The sequence below is a fragment of the Crotalus tigris genome, unplaced genomic scaffold (genome assembly GCF_016545835.1).
Source record: "Crotalus tigris isolate CLP2741 ecotype Arizona unplaced genomic scaffold, ASM1654583v1 scf7180000019483.1746242, whole genome shotgun sequence".
Lineage (NCBI taxonomy): Eukaryota > Metazoa > Chordata > Lepidosauria > Squamata > Viperidae > Crotalus > Crotalus tigris.
This window is the reverse complement of record NW_024097562.1, coordinates 1,681,872-1,701,512: the sequence shown is the minus strand read 5'-3', so window position 1 is coordinate 1,701,512 and position 19,641 is coordinate 1,681,872. Positions and strand designations below refer to the sequence as shown.

The 19,641-nt window shown below is 43.6% G+C and overlaps 1 protein-coding gene across 1 annotated transcript in view; it reads right to left on the bottom strand.

Moving 5' to 3' along the window:
• Positions 1-19,286, bottom strand: part of USP46 (ubiquitin specific peptidase 46) — a 43,840-nt gene extending 24,554 nt beyond the window's left edge. Inside the window, exons 1-2 of the mRNA XM_039362887.1 lie at positions 18,730-19,286; positions 526-606 (exon numbers count right to left, since the gene is read on the bottom strand). Coding sequence (XP_039218821.1) covers positions 526-606; positions 18,730-18,765 — 117 coding nt within the window. The 5' untranslated portion in view covers positions 18,766-19,286. The remainder of the gene's footprint in view (positions 1-525; positions 607-18,729) is intronic.
• Between the last annotated feature and the right edge of the window lie 355 nt (positions 19,287-19,641).

Here is a 19,641-nt window from a genome sequence, read left to right as displayed (position 1 = left end):
TTGAAAAAAAAGCACCTTTGGGTTAAGTACAGTATGTTTTTTGCAAGGACATGAGAATGCAGCTTCCATATATGTCTACATCAGACATGTCAAACTTGCAACGTCATGTGACATTGCGCAACATATCGGGACGGTTTTACCATTGCCGGCAATGGGGTGGGCGCGGCTTCTGGATGACATGTCTGGCCCGCGGGCCGCCAGTTTGACACCCCTGGTCTACATCCACTATCTTAATTACACTGATCCACATTTAATCAAACCTCTTTACCAATTTGTAACAGAATCTTAAACTTGCAGGCAACCCCAGTCCTGTGTTAACCTTCATTCCAGCAAATTTACCCTTTGCAGAGGATGATACTCTCTCAAGTGTCCCTGTTCCCCAGCCCAATTTCTTTTAGTTATGCTGCCTCTAACTCCTCTGATCCTCAGCCATCTTGGCTAAAGGATTGCTACTAAGGGGGGTTGATATCTAAATATCTGCAGGGCATCAAATTAGGGAAGGCAGGATGGAGTAATAATACTTACGTTGACCAGCCCAAAGTAGTGTTCGTTAAGTGGAAATTGCTCTGGTCCAATGTCTTTTTCCAGAGCAGAGGCATTGGTGCCCTAGGAAAAAAAAAAAGAACATTATTCTCCCACTAATTCAAATAGGATCAGAGAGGGACAAATGCGTTCCAGGAAGGACAATTGTCTTGCTTCGCCAAAAATGGCACATTATGACTCTCACAGACAATGCTTCAGAGAGCTATGCCTACTCATATCCTCCCTTTACTCCACTGGTGGCCTGAGGTTGCTGCAAAAGCTATGAATGCTCTCCTCCTTTTGATGACCCAAAAGATGGTCTTCAAAAAAACTCACAAAGACACGCACAGGAAAGGCTACCAATTGTAAATTAGAAGGACAGCACGAGACCCATTCTTTCTTTGAGACCCATTCTTTCTGAAGAAAGACACTGGAATAAATCACAAAGAAAGGTGGTTTACTTGCCTGCCCTCCCCAACCAAATCCATTAACCTGTCATCAATCATTTCCCAGAACAACACAGAAAAAAATAAACACGCCCCCAGTTTTACTGATGCTATCCAGGTTTATTTAGTTTTGTAATCTTATCAAACTGTTTCCTATCTACTATTTCAGTTTGTCTAAGTTGCAAGGGCAGAAAAAGGGGGAATGGGATGTTTTTACTTGCTTAGATTAAGAGAGAGACTCTGATTCCCCCCCCCCAAGTAAAGAGAATGTTTTCAGAAGAATTGAATGGCAGAACGAGAGTGAAACCAGATAATTACAGAAAGTGCGCAGGCTTTAAAAAATAAAACCAACTTGCCTGTAGGTGGGAACTCGTAATACAATTTCAGCTTGCTGTCAGAATTTTATCTATTTAGGCTAACCAAGCTTTTATATGTGTCATTCTTTCCATAATGTCTCACATGGCCTCGTCCACAAAGTAAGGAAGATGGCCTTGATGGAGTTATATCCACTCCATTGCCCAAATGAGGAGTCAAGACATATTTTAAGTACACAAAAAACGGATAGTATTTGGCTCAGGCAGGTATCTCCCTAGCTGTCTAAACTAGCATTAGAAGGAGGATGAGGTATAATACAGTCAGGCTTGCAAGATTCTGTTATTATAGCCACTCTTGGTAAAAGTAATTTTAGCCACTTGTGGAGTTGATATCTGAGCCTGGTCTATCTAAAAGAGGTGACATCATACCAAAACAGTCCATTCTTCATAGGCTTGACTTTATATAAGGCTATCATATCTGGGTTCCCATGTTCCACATGACTACTGTTGTTGTTAGTTGCGAAGTCATGTCCAACCCATCGCGACCCCATGGACAACATTCCTCCAGGCCTTCATGTCTTCTACCATCTTCTGGAGTCCATTTAAGCTCACGCCTACTGCTTCAGTGACTCTATCCAGCCACTTCAATCTCTGTCGTCCCCTTCTTCTATTGCCATCAATCTTTCCTAGCATCAGGCCCTTCTCCGGTGAGTCCTTCCTTCTCATTAGGTGGCCAAAGTATCTGAGTTTCAACTTCAGGATCTGGCCTTCTAAAGAGCAGTCAGGGTTGATCTCCTCTAGGACTGACCGGTTTGATCGCCTTGCGGTCCAGGGGACTCGCAGGAGTCTTCTCCAGCACCATAGTTCAAAGGCCTCAATTCTTTGGCGCTCAGCCTTTCTTATGGTCCAACTTTCACTGCCATACATTGAATCTGGGAAAACCATGGCCTTGACTATACGACATGACTACTAGTTGGCATGAAACAAAGAAATAAAGCAACAAATTATTTGTTGATTTTTTTCAGTTTTGGTCCTGATTGCATTAATTTGAATAGTTTATGCAAAAAAAAAAAACCAAAAAAACCACAAACTGATTTTGATAACATAACACAATCGCCAAAATGATTCAGCCTGTAAAAAGTACCATGTTCCCATCAATTAAATTAAATTGATGGGAACATAAGAGTTGATGATGTAGTCAAGAATGAGCAGGTTAAAATATTGTGGGATTTCCAAATACAAACCAATAACTTCTTGGCTCATAACATACCAGATTTAACTGTAGTTGAAAAGGAGAAAGCATGAATAATTTGATGCAGCAATACCAGGAGATAGTAGAATAAAAGTCTTGGAGTAGATCACAAAATATCAAGATCTGAGAGATTGAAAGATTATGGCATAAACTGGTTGTGGTGATCCTAATGGTTATCAACACTCTGGGTATCATACCAAAAACTCTTGGGCAGCACTTAAGCAAATCTGTCCATTGACAAAATTTCAATCTGTCACTTACAAAAGGCCAAATCGAATTACCTGCATACCAACAACTTTCAAATTGCTAACTGGTAGGGTAGCTGATGCAGTCCAACAGCATCTAGTTCAGTGGTTCTCAACCTTTTTAATGCCGTGACCCCCAACCGGTCGTAAGTCGAGGACTACTCAACCGGTCGTAAGTCGAGGACTACTCAACTGGTGCAGCACCATTTGCAGAATGGGAGTTTTGGTGGGCTCAGCAGGGCAGAGACAGCCTGGACAATTCCTATTGGCTTTTGAAAGCCAATAGAATTAGAATCTATTCAAGAGAGTCTATTCTATTGGCTTTCAAAAGCCAATAGAATAAAAGGGAGTAGCACAGCTAAGGAAAAGGGGGAAAAAATGGCAGACTGCATTGTTTGGCGACTCCCGTGAAATGGTCGTTCGACCCCAAATGGGGTCCCGACCCACAGGTTGAGAACCACTGATCTAGTTGAAAACAATCTCTTTCCACCTGAGCAGAAAGGAAACTGCCCCAACAGCAGAGGAACAAAAGATCAACTCCTAATAGATAAAATGTTCTTGGAAAACTGCAAGAAAAGGAAGACCAACCTGAATGTGGCACGGATTGACTACAAAAAGGCATTCAACTCTCTACCACATGACTGGATAATCAAGTGCCTAGAAATAACAGGAGTCAGTAGAAACATCAGAAAATTTGTGCAAAGATCGATGGCACAATGGAAGACACAGTTGCAGATCAATGGTGAGAGACTGGGAGAGGTTAATATCAAGAGAGGAATATTTCAAGGAGATTCATTATCACCATTACTATTTGTTATTGCACTGTTTCCTCTGTCAACGATACTGAGTAACTCAGGCCACGGCTATCAAACATCAAAAACATCTGCCAGACTATTCCATCTCCTTTACATGGATGATCTGAAGCTGTATGGAAAAACTCTATCTCAGTGGTTCTCAACTTGTGGGTCGGGACCCCATTTGGGGTCGAACAACCATTTCACGGGGGTCGCCAAACAACGCAGTCTGCCATTTTCCCCCCCTTTTCCTTAGCTGTGCTACTCCCTTTTATTCTATTGGCTTTTGAAAGCCAATAGAATAGACTCTCTTGAATAGAGTCTAATTCTATTGGCTTCAAAAGCCAATAGGAATTGTCCAGGCTGTCTCTGCCCTGCTGAGCCCACCAAAAGTCCCATTCTGCAAACGGTGCTGCACCAGTTGAGTAGTCCTCGACTTACGACCGGTTGGGGGTCGCGGCATTAAAAAGGTTGAGAACCACTGCTCTATCTGAAATAGAATTGCTGCTCAACACTGTCCGTATATATAGTCAAGATATTGCAATGAAGTTTGGCTTGGATAAATGTGAAAACTGGAGGAAGATGCCCCACGAAAATAACATTAAGAGTCTGGATGAGGAAGATTACTACAAATACTTGGGTATCCTTCAAGTTGACAACATCAAGCACACTGAAGTCAAGAAAAAGATTAGAGGTGAATACATCAAGAGAGTGAAGAAGATCTTAAAGTCCAAACTCAATGGAGGAAATACCATCAAGGCAATCAACACCTAGGCAATTCACGTCCTTAGATACACAGCTGGAATAGCAGAACTAAAAGCAATGGATAGGAAGACCAGAAAAATAATGATAATGAATCATACCTTTCATCCACGCAGTGACATTAACAGACTCTGTCTACCAAGGCAAATAGGTGGGCGTGGAATATTGCAAGTACATTAGATGGTTGAAGAATTAAAAAATGGCTTTGGAAGAATATCTGAAGGACAATGATGAAGATGCACTGAAGTTAGTATATCAGGAAGGCTTACTGAGTACTGGAGAGACCAAACTGGCCTAGCAAGAAAGGTCAAATGAAGAACAGAATGGAGACATGGGAAGACAAAGCACTACATGGCCAGTACATTAAAAAAAAATAGCTGGGAAAGCAGATAATAACAAGACCTGGCAATGGCTAAGAGCAGGAAAGTTGAAAAAAGAGACCGAGGGACTAATTCTGGCTGCACAAGACCAAGCCTTAAGGACAAATGCATACAAAGTCAAAATTGAGAAGACAGCAACAGACAGTAAGTGCCGCCTATGCAAAGCTGAAGAAACAGTGGACCATTTGGTAAGTTGCTGCAAGAAGATTGCACAAACTAACTACAAGCAGCAGCATGATAAAGTAGCAACAATGGTGTGTTGGAAGATTTGCAAGAAATATCATTTGCCTGAAAGCAAGAACTGGTGGGACCATAAAATAGAGAAAGTCATAGAAAATGAAAAAGTTAAATTGCTCTGGGACTTTAGGATTCAAGCAGACAGACACCTGCAGACTTAACACATAACACCCCAGACTTAACAACTGTCGATAAGGAAGACAAAAAAGTTTAGACAGTGGACATGGCAGTGCCTGGAGACAGCTGAATAGAAGAGAAAGATCTGGAGAAAATAACCAAATACAAAGACTTGCAAATAGAAATAAAACGACTGTGGCAAAGGCAAGCAAAGGTAGTACCAATAGTAATGAGTGCCTTGGGTGCAATCCCAAAACAGCTGGAGCACTACTTGAACGTCATCGGCATTGACAAATTCACCATCAGTCACTTGCAAAAGGCAGTTTTATTGGGAACAGCTTCCATCCTGCCACGATATCTGTAACACCATCAAACATCCACATCTGCCTATCCCAGGTCATTGGTAAGGACCTGATAGGTAGACCAAAATGCCAAACCCAGCCTGAACATCTGGCTGACTGAGTGATGATCAACAATAATAATTTAAAAACAGCAGCTAATGCAGCTAGGCCAGGCGTAGGCAACCTTGGCTCTTTTATGACTCGTGGACTTCAACTCCCAAAATTCCTGAGCCATGCTGGCTCAGGAATTGCGGGAGTTGAAGTCCACGAGTCATAAAAGAGCCAAGGTTGCCTACCCCTGAGCTAGGCTAACTGCCATTGTTAGAAATTTCTCCTGCATTTATCACAATGATCCACCTTCAAAAGTACCACAGTGCATCTCTATGGCCTAATTGCTGTCATTGCTTTGTGGTGATTTTGGCACGGAGGACATACAATCATCAACTGCGGATAGTATTTAATGGATCCAATTATAGTGTTTAACAAAACTTCAGTCAAAAACTTAAGTTTTATGGCAACTCCTGGGAAAATTTTTATCCCAAGCTAGCCATCTTTTTCTTCCATTTATGTCCCATTTATATCATTAGCTAACTTAAACTATACCAAGATCTAAGTCAACTTCTTGTTTGTTTCTTTCCTTATTATTGCAGCTTTTCTGGCACTGCAGCTATTTTAGCTTATTATTTGCAGCATTATTCTTTTAAGTGTTCCTTTTCTGGGTGTGCCTCTCTCTTCTTTTGAATGGCTATATTACACACACCACCACACCACACCACACACACACAAAATATCTCCCAGAGACTAGACTGTTCATTGTGAAAAGATGTTTTTCACTCTTGCGGCACTATAATGCAGAAGAAAAAAGTTTCAAGAAACTGTTCTAGGAGGAAGAGATGCAATTAGGAATAGCGTTTCTTTCCATCTCTCCCATTAATACAAAAGAATCACAGTGAGCTTTATTTTTACACACTGGCTTGGAAGAAACAAGCAATCCAGAATTGTGAATGAGTTGGCTGGTTAATTCATCCCACTTCTGCGGTTAGTGCAGAAATACACTTGCATGCAAAACGTTAGGCAACGTTAGCCAAGGTAAAAAAACTGTGTGCATGAATGAATTCCCTGAGTGATGAACAGAAGTTTAAAAGGTTATTCAACAAAAGAGCAAGTCAAACATAGCTCTAAAACAACCATGAACCACTTAAAGAAAAACAGGGCTCTTTAGAATGGCCTTCACAGTCCTCAGATTCTATTATTATTATTACTATTATTATTATTATTATTATTATTATTATTATTATTATTATTATTATTATTATTATTACTATCGATCATCGCACAGTCAGCCAGATGTTCAGACTGGATTTGGCATTTTGTCTACCTATCGAGTCCTTACCCAGGACCTGGGATAGGCAGATGTGGATGTTTGATGGTATTACAGATATCGTCGCAGGATGGAAGCAGTTCATAATAAGGCTGCCTTTTGCAATTGACTAATAGCGAATTTGTCAATGCCAATGGTGTTCAAGTGGTGCTCCAGTTGTTTTGGGATTGCACCCAAGGAGCCTATGACTATTGGTACTACCCTTGCTTGCTTTTGCCACAGTCTTTCTTATTATTATTATTATTATTATTATTATTATTATTATTATTATTATTATGGATCATCGCACAGTCGGCCAGATGTTCAGACTGGATTTGGCATTTTGTCTACTTATCGAGTCCTTACCCAGGACCTGGGATAGGCAGATGTGGATGTTTGATGGTATTACAGATATGTCGCAGGATGGAAGCAGTTCCTATTAAGGCCGCCTTTTGCAATTGACTAATAGCGAATTTGTCAATGCCAATGGTGTTCAAGTGGTGCTCCAGTTGTTTTGGGATTGCACCCAAGGAGCCTATGACTATTGGTACTACCCTTGCTTGCTTTTGCCACAGTCTTTCTATTTCTATTTGTAGGTCTTTGTATTTTGTTATCTTCTCCAGTTCTTTCTGTCTATTCTGCTGTCTCCAAGCACTGCCACGTCCACTATCCAGACTTTTTTGTCTTTCTTATCGACAATTGTTAAGTCTGGGGTGTTATGTTGCAGGTGCTTGTCTGTTTGAATTCTGAAGTCCCAGAGCAGTTTAATTTTATCATTTTCTATGACTTTCTCTATATTATTATTATTATTATTATTATTATTATTAAAAAGTTGGTTTGCAAAGTTCTAAACATGCAGCATATACATGCAGCATATGCAAAAAAACCTAAGGATGCTTCTGAGCTAGAAGAATTCTATAAGGAAGAGTGGGAAAAATTCAGAGGCTCCATATAACCTTGAGGAACAGGAAGGAGAGTCACAAATAAGGCAGCAATCGGGTATAACTCCAAGGCAGAAATGTAATTGGAGACAGTGTCTCAGCCTTGACCCTGTCTAATTCTCACAAACATAAAAGGGAGAGAGGAGAGGACATGCATTCAGACTTTGCAAAATTCTGCTACAATAATCTTATAATAAAAGTAGTATTAGCATTCATAATTTTGGCTTCCTGGTCTGGTCCACCTCAAAGGCCCAACTCTCTATCCTTAGGTCCCTTATACAAAACATTATGGGGTTTATTTATATTCCTAAGACAAGAAAGTGTCATGGCAAACACTACTGTAGGAACCAGGCTGGTGAGGCAAGAATGCCTCCCTGGATAGAGAAAACTGTGAGAACATAGATGAGATGCTTTCTAAAGCCACGGAGAGAACCGCCAAGGATCTGTTCACTTGGAAAAGTGGAAGGAAAAACTCCCGTTTTAAAATTCCAGAATGCAGTCCTATTATAGGCCTTGACCTCTATGGGAAGTCAGCCCCCCCTCCCCCAGAGAAAGAAATATTTAAAAGGCAGAATATATTTCCTTAAAAGCAGAAACCAACCCTGCCCCCAGGTCTCTCTGTCCCAAACAGAAACCAAGTCTGTAGAAATGCAGGTGATAATCTTGTCAGAAAGAAGACTGGAGTCAGGAAACTGGGATTAGGAAGAAAGATCCCTAGAATCAGCACCAAAAATCTAAGAATCATCAGCCACAGCCCCAGGGAAGCAGGATATGACCATTGGGACATAATAGGATTAACCCACCACCATCAGAATACCGGAAAGGCACACTCAGACTCAGGTCAAAGTTTATGCCACAGGAACAACTCCAAACAAAAGGCTCCAGAGGGTATAAAAACCCATTCCCTACATGTGCTCATTCTCTTTTTCTTCCAGATCCGTCTTTCTGTCTGGCTCTCCTCTTCAATAAACTGCAACTTTCTTTCTAAAGTAGTCGCCATGTTGTTTATTCCCGGCTTGGACTGAACCATGATGAAGACTTTTCCTTCAACACTTCTATGTACTGAAGTATCTTTGGTGCTTATTTAGCTCTATTCTCATTCGCAGTAAAGAGACTAATTTTTGCTGAGTAGTACTGTGTTTGAGCTTTTTGTTAAGTAAAGCAAATCTTGAACAAGGGATTATAGGTTTGGGGAGATGAGATTTACAACTGTGCCTGGTGGGAAGATGGACAAATGGCTCATCTCAGCCTCCAAGTAGCTGCAACATGTGAGATACCATTAGAAACCAACCTAGTATGTTGAAATGTTACACTGAACTCCAACTAGTGACTTTTAGGTGTAGTTCTGAACCCTGGGGATGGGGGTAGCGGGGAAGGCAGGCAGATTTCTTCAAGAGGAGATTAGTAGTAGCAGTGAAATATAATTTTTCTGAACTTCAGCAATCACATAACACGGTGACAAGCAAACTGGAAGATTATGTGTGATGAAGAGACACACACTTCACGAGATTTGGATGATACTCAAGAAACAATGGAACACATACAAGAAACAATGGAACACATACAAGAAACAATGGAACACATACAAGAAACAATGGAACACATACAATGGAACACATACAAGAAACAAATGTATTAATACCACTTTACAATGCCTTGGTAAGGCCACTTGGAATACTGCATCCAGTTTTGGTCACCACGATGAAAAAAAGATGCTGAGACACTAGAAAGAGTACAGAGAAGAGCAACAGGGGGACTGGAGGCTAAAACATATGAGGAAAGGCTGCTGGAATTGGGTATGTCTAGTTTAATAAAGAGAAGGACGAGGGGGGACATGATAGCAGTCTTCCAATATCTCAGGGGCTGCCATAAAGAAGAGGGAGTGAAGCTATTCTCCAAAGCGCCTGAAGTCAGGACAAGAAGCAACGGATGGAAACTAACCAAGGAGAGAAGCAACCTAGAACTAAGGAGAAACTTCCTGACAGTGAGAACAATTAACCAGTGGAACAACCTGCCTCCAGAAGCTGTAAATGCTCCAACACTGGAAGTTTTTAAGAAGAGACTGGACAGCCATTTGTCCGAAATGGTTAGGGTTTCTCTGAGCGGGGTTGGACTAATGACCTCCAGGTCCCTTCCACTTTATTATTATTATTATTATTATATTATTATTATATTTTATTATTTAGTATTTATTGAACACATACAAAAAACAGACACATTACAATGGAAAACATACAGAAAATAAAGGAACACATACAATGGAACACATACAAGAAACATGGAGCACATACAAGAAACACATCAATGGAACACATACAAGAAACAAAGGAACACATACAATGGAACACATACAATGGAACACATACAATGGAACACATACAATGGAACACATACAAGAAACAATGGAGCACATACAAGAAACAATGGAACACATACAAGAAACAATGGAACACATACAAGAAACAAAGGAACACATACAATGGAACACATAAAAGAAACAATGGAACACATACAATGGAACACATACAAGAAACAATGGAGCACATACAAGAAACAATGGAACACATACAAGAAACAATGGAACACATACAAGAAACAATGGAACACATACAAGAAACAATGGAACACATACAAGAAACAATGGAACACATACAATGGAACACATAAAAGAAACAATGGAACACATACAATGGAACACATACAAGAAACAATGGAGCACATACAAGAAACAATGGAACACATACAAGAAACAATGGAACACATACAAGAAACAATGGAACACATACAAGAAACAATGGAACACATACAAGAAACAATGGAACACATACAAGAAACAAAGGAACACATACAATGGAACACATAAAAGAAACAATGGAACACATACAATGGAACGCATACAAGAAACAATGGAACACATACAAGAAACAAAGGAATACATGCAATCTCTCTAATCCTTTTCCTACAGGACTAATCAAGTCTTACTGCAGAACCACTAAATATAATATGGAAGTCTGTGAACTTAAATTCAATTTTTTAGATGCCACTGATGGCATCACACTACTTTATTAGTCTGCCTGCTTATTTGATTTCCACCTAGAATTTTTTTTTTCAAAAAGAAGGTTGTGGAAATTTATAAAATTAGTACAGTACAAACCCAATAACTCTTTGAGTTAACAAAATATCTGATTTTCATCATTTTTCCCCCAAGAGATCAAAAAGATCCAGGTTCCCCTCCATTAAACATTATTATCTCGCCAGGCCAAGATAAGTTTAGTTTGGGCTGTGTGTTTTTAGGTTTTCCTTGTTACGGCTATAACAAATTGAATAAAGACAAAAAACAGTGGATGGAAACTAATCAAGGAGAGAAGCAATTTAGAACTAAAATTCCTCAGAGTGAGAACAATCAACCAGTGAACCAAACCGACTTCGTAAGTTGTGGGTGCCCCATCACTGGAGACTTTTAAGGAGAGACTGGAGAGCCATTTTTCAGAAATAGTATTAGGGGTTCTGCGTGAGCAGGGTTGGACTAGACCAGTGGTTCTCAATCTTTTTAATGCCGCGACCCCCAACCGGTCGTAAGTCAAGGACTACTCAACCGGTCGTAAGTCGAGGACTACTCCACTGGTGCAGCACCGTTTGCAGAATGGGACTTTTGGCGGGCTCAGCAGGGCAGAGACAGCCTGGACAATTCCTATTGGCTTTTGAAAGCCAATAGAATTAGACTCTACTCAAGAGAGTCTATTCTATTGGCTTTCAAAAGCCAGTAAAATAAAAGGGAGTAGCACAGCTAAGGAAGGGGGGGGGGGAAATGGCGGACTGCGTTGTTTGGCGACCCCCGTGAAATGGTCGTTCGACCCCAAATGGGGTCCCGACCCACAGGTTGAGAACCACTGGACTAGATGACTTCCGAGGTCCCTTCCAACTCTGTTACTACTACTATTCCTCGGCCGCCTTATGATTTCTACGTAAAAGCACTTCCAGTTTTTGTGGAATGCTTCAGGTGGTGTCCCTTTCTCTCTTCTCCCTCTCCTTCTCCCTCCTTCCCTCTCTCTGACCCATCTCAAAATCTCCAAAAGGAACAAAATTTGTCCTGACCTTTGTAATCTGTATCTTTCACTTTATCCAGTGAAACTTCCATATCCATTGTACCCTCTAACACAGACATGTCAAACACAAGGCCCGGGGGCTGGATGCGGCCCGCGAAGTGGTTTCATGTGGCCCGCGAAGCCATGCTGGAAACAGTGAGGGAACGGCCCCCACTGCCTTGGCCCTGGCCCAGGTCGGCTGGCCGGGAGCCAATGTACAATTTTGTGGTGGCCATCTATGCTGAAACGCATTCAGTCTCCCTCTGACTTTGCCCTGGTACCCATCATGAATAACCTGGCTAAGGAGAGCAAGCATAGCAGCAGCAGCCTTGAGGAGGTGGTAAGTGCAGCTGGGCGCTCCCTTGGGGAAGTGGGGCTGGGCTTGGTGCCGCGGGTGCTTGAGGGCCAGGCAGGGCGTTTGACCTCTGCTTCCCAGGGCTCCGGGCAGCCCGCACTACCATCCACCCTCCGCATGGCCTGAGAGGAACAGTGAGGCTCCTCCAGTGGACCATGCCTTGGCCCTTGCCCTGGTCCCACCCCCTTCTGCCAGAGACCCTCAGATCTGTCCCACTCCTGCCCAGGCCCCCACAGGCACCCTTGACGCAAACGGTGTAGAGCTGGCCACGCCCACCCAGTAGGCCACACCCACTCCCTCCATGCCCACCCAGTAGGCTGCATCCACCCTAGCCACACCCACCCGCCCCCCCAAGGGCAACTGCAATGCTGATGCAGCCCTCAATGAAATTGAGTTTGATACCCCTGCTCTAACATCAGATAGCTAGGTTGGTATATAACCTAATCAAGATTATATTTTGCAAATAAAAATTAAGCAATTAAACTGAATTTTGGGGGCAGGGATATAATACAGCGACATATTTCAGCTGCTGAATTAATGCTCTACTAACCAGATTCTCAAACCAGAAATACCTGATTGTGTGGTTAAACTCTTTTAGCATTTGCCCTGCTTCAGCACTTCTCTGTTGTCCCTCTCCCAGCTAAATTTTATCATAGAACAATGATGATAACAGTGATTTTTCTCACCTTCCTGAGGAATGTGCAGACCGTAAACATTTTTCAGGAAGCTGCTTCAGGTACAATAAAATCTCTACAGAAAGGAATGCAACCACTCTACCTTGACTGCACAACAATAATAACACTTCATAATTACTGTCTCTCTCTTCAATTCTTGTGCCACTTTAATACACACTTAGGCTCCCCAGAATAACTTAGTCATGGGTTAATAATGTCCAATTAAGTTTCGATAGGCCTTTCCTTGGAGTGATCTATGATCTTATTAATCCTGGTTTATTAATTCTGGGAGTTATAGACTCAATATACCTAGATGATACCAGGTTGGGGAAAGGCTGCTCTGGTACAACCCTTTATGGCAGGTTAAAAAAAAAAAAAGGCATTGCCATCTCACAGAAGCATAAAGGGATAAAACATTGAGAAATAACAGCTCGTTCACAATCAGCCAAAAAGATCTTAAATCAGTGGTTCTCAACCTTTTTAATGCCGCGACCTCGAACCGGTCGTAAGTCGAGGACTAAACCGGTCGTAAGTTGAGGACTTTCCAACCGGTCGTAAGTCGAGGAGTTTCCCTGCTCGGGAGCGCCGCGCATGCGTGGTGCCGCCCCCTGCGCCGGCCGAGGCGTAGCTGGCAAGCGGCAGAGACGGAGCAGGCCGACCACCGGCTGGGCCACCAGCTGGCCCAGCCCAAGGGAGGTAAGGCACCCGCCAGAAAAGGGGAAAAAAATGGCGGACAGCCTTGCTTGGCGACCCCCGTGAAATAGTCAATCGACCCCAAATAGGTTGAGAACCGCTGTCTTAAATGAAGATCAGCCTACCCAAAGGCATTTCTGTCTCACAATGTCTTCCTTTTAAATCACTATATCAGGTGTCTTCAAACTTGGCCCTTTTATGACGTGCCTGGCTGAGGACTTCTGGGAGTTGAAGTCCACAAGTCATAAAAGGGCCAAGTCTGAAGACCCCTGCACTACATCAGTGTTTCTCAATCTCAGCAACTTGCAGAGGTTTGGAATTCAGTTCCCAGAATTCCCTTCCCAGCAAACTGGCTGAGGAAACACGTCTTAAAGTTTTCTACACTAGAGAAGAAGAATGTATGCACTACTCCTAGAGTTTACATCTTGGGATCTTGCTCTGAGTATCCAGCATCTCCCCTCAAATATACATGCAACCTTATATATGTGTGTGCTTATAGCACACACATATCCTATTGGCCTTCTGGAAGGTCCTGAAGTCTTGTTTGGTCCCTCTACCACTTCAAAGATATAATACTAATACTAATACTAATACTAATACTAATAATGATGGTAGTAGTAGTAGTAGTAATACAAAAAACAAAAAAGTCTGGATAGTGGACATGGCAGTGTCTGGAGACAGCAGAATAGACGAGAAAGAACTGGAGAAGATAACAAAATACAAAGACCTACAAATAGAAATAGAAAGACTGTGGCAAAAGCAAGCAAGGGTAGTACCAATAGTCATAGGCTCCTTGGGTGCAATCCCAAAACAACTGGAGCACCACTTGAACGCCATTGGCATTGACAAATTTGCCATTAGTCAATTGCAAAAGGCAGCCTTACTAGGAATTGCTTCCATCCTGCGACGATATCTGTAATACCATCAAACATCCACATCTGCCTATCCCAGGTCCTTGGTAAGGACTTGACAGGTAGACAAAAATGCCAAATCCAGTCTGAACATCTGGCTGACTGTGCGATGATCAATAATAATAGTAATAATAATAATAATAATAATAATAATAATGACTGTGCGATGATCCATAATAATAATAACAGTTGGAAGGGACCTTGGAGGTCATCTACTCCAACCCCCTGCTCAGGCAGGAAACCCTATATCATTTCAGACAGTTTTGTTCTTCTGCTTCAAAAGAAGAAAGTTGACTGTCTTACAGTGGTCAAACTGCTAAGCTCACCAAAGAGACATTGAAGTACTAAACCACCAGGATTATGCAGTTTGCAACTGATGATATACCGACAAGGACACAAAACCCTGAGAGGACATCTGTGATCAAGGTCATCACACTAAGGGAGTGTTTCATAACCACGGCAAGTTTAAGATAGATGGATTCAACTCCCAGAATTATCCAGCCAGAAACACAAAACAGGAGCTTGGGCAAAAAAGTCCATGAAATCTGGAATGCCAAAGTCCATAGTGATAACGACAGATTTCTCTCTGATGAGTTAATTGAGTGGAATAATTCTATTTAAACCTCTCATGATATTTCTGAATGGCTTTGAGTAATGTGACAACACCTTAACAACTAACAAATGTATTATATCCTAAGTCTGTATGGCCTAGCCTAGAGAGTCTACTGTACTTCAGTTGATCATACGATTAATATTGTATAATATATATCAGTTATATTACATTAAGTATGTAATCCCCTCCCCAAACTGTAAGATTGGGATAATTCCCAGAGACATAACCACAATAGCAAAATGGAAGCCAAACTATAATTGCAGCATTAGTGAGCAGGAACTTTCACTTATTGTTGTCACATTGCGTTCTACCCATTTATGTTCAAACGAAACAACTACATGCCTGTTCTACCCAAAATATTAGGATTGCTTGCAGGCATTATCTATTCCTTTTAGTAATGGTACTTTTGCCTATCTCTGCCTTTACACTCAATCTGACAGATTTTTCTGCCATTTAACTGATTTTTCCCTCTGGCTCATCTATGAGTTTGTGTGTGTGTGTGTGTGTGTGTACGTGTTCCTGCATGTACATGTGTGTGTGTGAAAAACATGAGCAAGAGGTGTACCAGCAAATGAGCATAACCACACACATGATGAAATGGATCCTAGTCCATGAAAGCTTCTGTCATAATATATTTAAACAGATGTCTATTTAGTGGAAAAAAAAAAAAACATTTGCTTGCCCAAGCCATAAGCCACCATTGTTTAAAATAACAATAAGATTACTGTGAGAAAAGAGGTTTGAGGCTAGATGAAAAATATTATGCAAATACTTTTACAATTCGGCTTCCCAAAGTATATATTTAATTATATTCAGATGTACTGTGAAGGTCAAAGTTGGCCTTATATTTTAATTTCCTAATATAAGCATCAATTTACTTTTTGACGAAAGGAACATAACCCTAAAATAGACTAACTCTTGGTGTAAAATCAAGATTGTGATTTCAAAAGTTATGTTCAGGTAGCTGATACCAACTCCCAACATACAACCTGTTATTGAAACAAGTCTGCTTGGCCTGTAATTGTGAACGTATCCACAGCGACAGACACTATTACAATTCTATTTCGCAAAAAGCTCAACACCGAAGGAGAATGCAGTTTTCTGCTCCCTGTTTGTAAACAGTTCTGAGGCTAATCCAGACGTACCATCATGTTTATGCCATTAGTCCCTTTAAATTATACATATCACCATACACTTTTCAACTGCATTACAGATAGCAGGCGAGTATTTTCCATTTTTACCAATGTTGCATCTCTATAAGATTGAGGGTGCAAGTTTTGTACCCATTTCCTAGCAATGACCTCTGGACCAGAGGCTGCCTCAAATTACAAGCCTTACCACACCCAGATATCATTGCTAAAGATTCACACAGGCTTCTCTTGTTGTTATTGGGCATCAATAAAGCAAGGTGATGCTAATCAAGAGGTGTGGATTAAGGACTAAGATTTCCTTATGCGCTAGGCCTAATGCAGGACACCTACAATGTCTACAACTACAACTAGAAAGTAGGCGACGATGAGTTCTAATCCTGCTTTAGTCACGAAAGCCGGCTGGGTGACCTTTGTCGGCCCAACTCACTTGACAGGATTGTTGTTGTGGAGAAAATAAGAGGAAACAAGCGGGTAGGACAGTGGTTCTCAACCTTTTTAATGCCGCGACCCCCCAACCGGTTGTAAATCGAGGACTACTCAACCGGTCGTAAGTCGAGAACTACTCAACTGGTGCAGCGCCGTTTGCAGAATGGGACTTTTGGCGGGCTCAGCAGGGCAGAGACAGCCTGGACAATTCCTATTGGCTTTTGAAAGCCAATAGAATTAGACTCTATTCAAGAGAGTCTATTCTATTGGCTTTCAAAAGCCAATAGAATAAAAGGGAGTAGCACAGCTAAGGAAAAGGGGGGAAAAAATGGCGGACTGCGTTGTTTGGCGACCCCCGTGAAATGGTCGTTCGACCCCAAATGGGGTCCCGACCCACAGGTTGAGAACCACTGGGGTAGGATATGTTCACCACATCAAGATATTTATAAAAATAATAAATTGAACCGAATTGCTGCTGGTTGTGGAATTTTGGGAATCCAGTCTTCTACATATCTGGAAGCGGGTCAAGTTGCTCCCAAATAAAAGAAAGGCGGCATCATTGTACATCCAAGTTCTTTAACGCGCCAGCAAGTTTCTAAAATCACAACACAACTTTCTCTATATTAATGCTTCACTCTAACACTACTCTGTTCACCATTCAAAACTCTGCACGTCATTAAAGAGGGACAAGTTTTCTCTGAACAGGTCATGCCACCCCTAACTCATTATTCCATTCATCCATTCAAAAGGAAATCCTGCTGCAAATTCATGAGTCTCTAACTTGGAAGGGTGGAGAGCATCTTGATGACCAGGGAGCAGACGGAAAAATACCTTGGCTCAACTCTGCCTGGAGCCATTGCATAAAATGAAGAGGGGTGAAAGCCCCCTTCCTTGCCTTGCTCCAATTGCTGACCTGGGGTTCAGCTCCTTCTGCAGCAGAGGAAGAGCTCAAACAGCACCACCCAAACTGAGTTCACGACGTTTCCACGAAGTCCCATTCGTCATCTTCAGGCTGGTGTTTTCAGCTTCGTGCTCCTCGAAGCACGAAGCTGAAAACACCAGCCTGAAGATGACGAATGGGACTTCGTCAAAACATCGCCAAGACACTTCCAATTTTACATGGGAGAAAACCCGAACAACCAAAGACCTACATACAAACACCCGCGAAAACCTCAGGAAACACACATATATATATACATATACATACATACATATATATACATACACACACACACACACACACACACACACACATATATATTGTGGCAAACTTTACATACATATATATTGTGGCAAACTTTGCATTTGACCAATGAAGAATAGCAACCTTTTTGCATCCCAATTCCTTGACGCAGATCTGTACCCCCAGCCCCAAATACAGGTAGTCCTCAACTTATGACACTCCGCTTAGTGATTGTTTGAAGCTGCAACTGGAAAAAAAGCATTTTTCACACTTCGGGCTGTTGCCGCAGGCCCGTGGTCCTGTGATCAAAATTCAGCCGCTCAGCACCTGACTTACTACATTTATGCTGGTTACAGGGTCCCAGGGATCATGCGATCCCCTCTTGCAATCTTCTGGCAAGCCAAGTCAAGGGGGGGGAAGCCAGATTCGCTTAACAACCGTGTCCCTAACTTGCGATAACACTTGACAAAGGTGGCAAGACAAAGTCGCAAAATGGGGCAAAACTCACTTAGCACACGCCTCACTCAGCAACATACATTTGGGGGGGGGCTCCATTGTGGTCGTTATGACGAGGACCCCCTGTAGACGCACAACAGCTGCTACAAGTAGCCCCTCCACTTAGCAGCCCCCCCCACATAATGACTACAATGGAGAGAGGCACGGGGCCGCCTTGCTTAATGACAGCAACGACTTAAGGACCGTCATTCCGGGCTCAGCGGTGGTTGTAAGTCGAGGACTACCTATGGTTAGGTAAAGTTGCCCGGACGCTCCTTTCCGACCGACCGACCTCCGGGGGGCTCCCGCGCAGGCACCACCGGGCCTGGCTCCGTCCTCCCGCCGCCCTGCCCTTCCCTCCTCCTCCTCCGCCCGCCCGGGGCCCCCGCAGGCCGCCCACCCGCCGCCCTTCTCGGCGCCAGGCCCGCTCACCATATTACAAATGGAGGCGATGTTTCTGACAGTCATGAGTCTAAAGGATGCAGCGATTCCCCACCGCCATCTTTAGAAGGGGAAAGCCGGCATGGCCGCGGCTGCGGGACCGGAGAGAGGCGCAGGCGGCGAGCCGAAGCCGGCGCTCAGCCTCCCCCGCCAGGCTGCAGCAGGAGGCAGAGGCAGGCAGGCAGGGAGGGAGGCAGGCGCCCGAAGGGCACCGGCCTGCGCGCCTCGGATCAGCTGCAGCGCGCCGTGGAGGGCATGGCTGACGCGGGGCGAGCGGGCGGACAGGAGCGCGCACACACGGACTCCAAGGCGACGGCGGCGGCGCTTCGGTGTCTGGCCGGCCGGGACGGCCCCGCTTCTCACTCGGCCGCTTTTCCTCCTTCTTCTTCGCCCCGCTCCTCCTCCTCCTCCTTCTCCGCCGCCGCCGCCTCCTCTGCCTCCTCCTTCCCGCGCGCCGGCCGCTCCGCTTCCCGTCTCTCCATTGCAGCGCAGAGCCCGGGATCCACTTTGACAGCGGCGGGGGGGTTTGGGGGGGGGTCAATCCCCAGTCGTGGCGTGGCCGCCGACCAATCGCCGCGCCGCCTCTCGGGAGTGGCAACGGCAGCTGCCAATGCAGCGGCGGGGAAGGACGGGAGGCCGTCCCGCCCAGCAGACCGGCGGCGGTGGTGGTTGGGGGGGGGGGGGAGGAACCAAGCTGCGCTGGGAACGGGGCTGCGCGCCTCTTTTGCGCTCGTCCTCTCCTGCCCAACGTTGCAAGGCGTTCGTCCCTGCGCGCACCGGTGCCGGTAGCTTAGGCACGTCTGAAGCGCGGCGCGTGGAAGTGTTTGACTGTTTTTTCTCCCCGGCAGAAACTTCTTCCCCGCTTCCCTTTCCAAGAGCGGGTTGCCTTGGCGCCACCAAGCC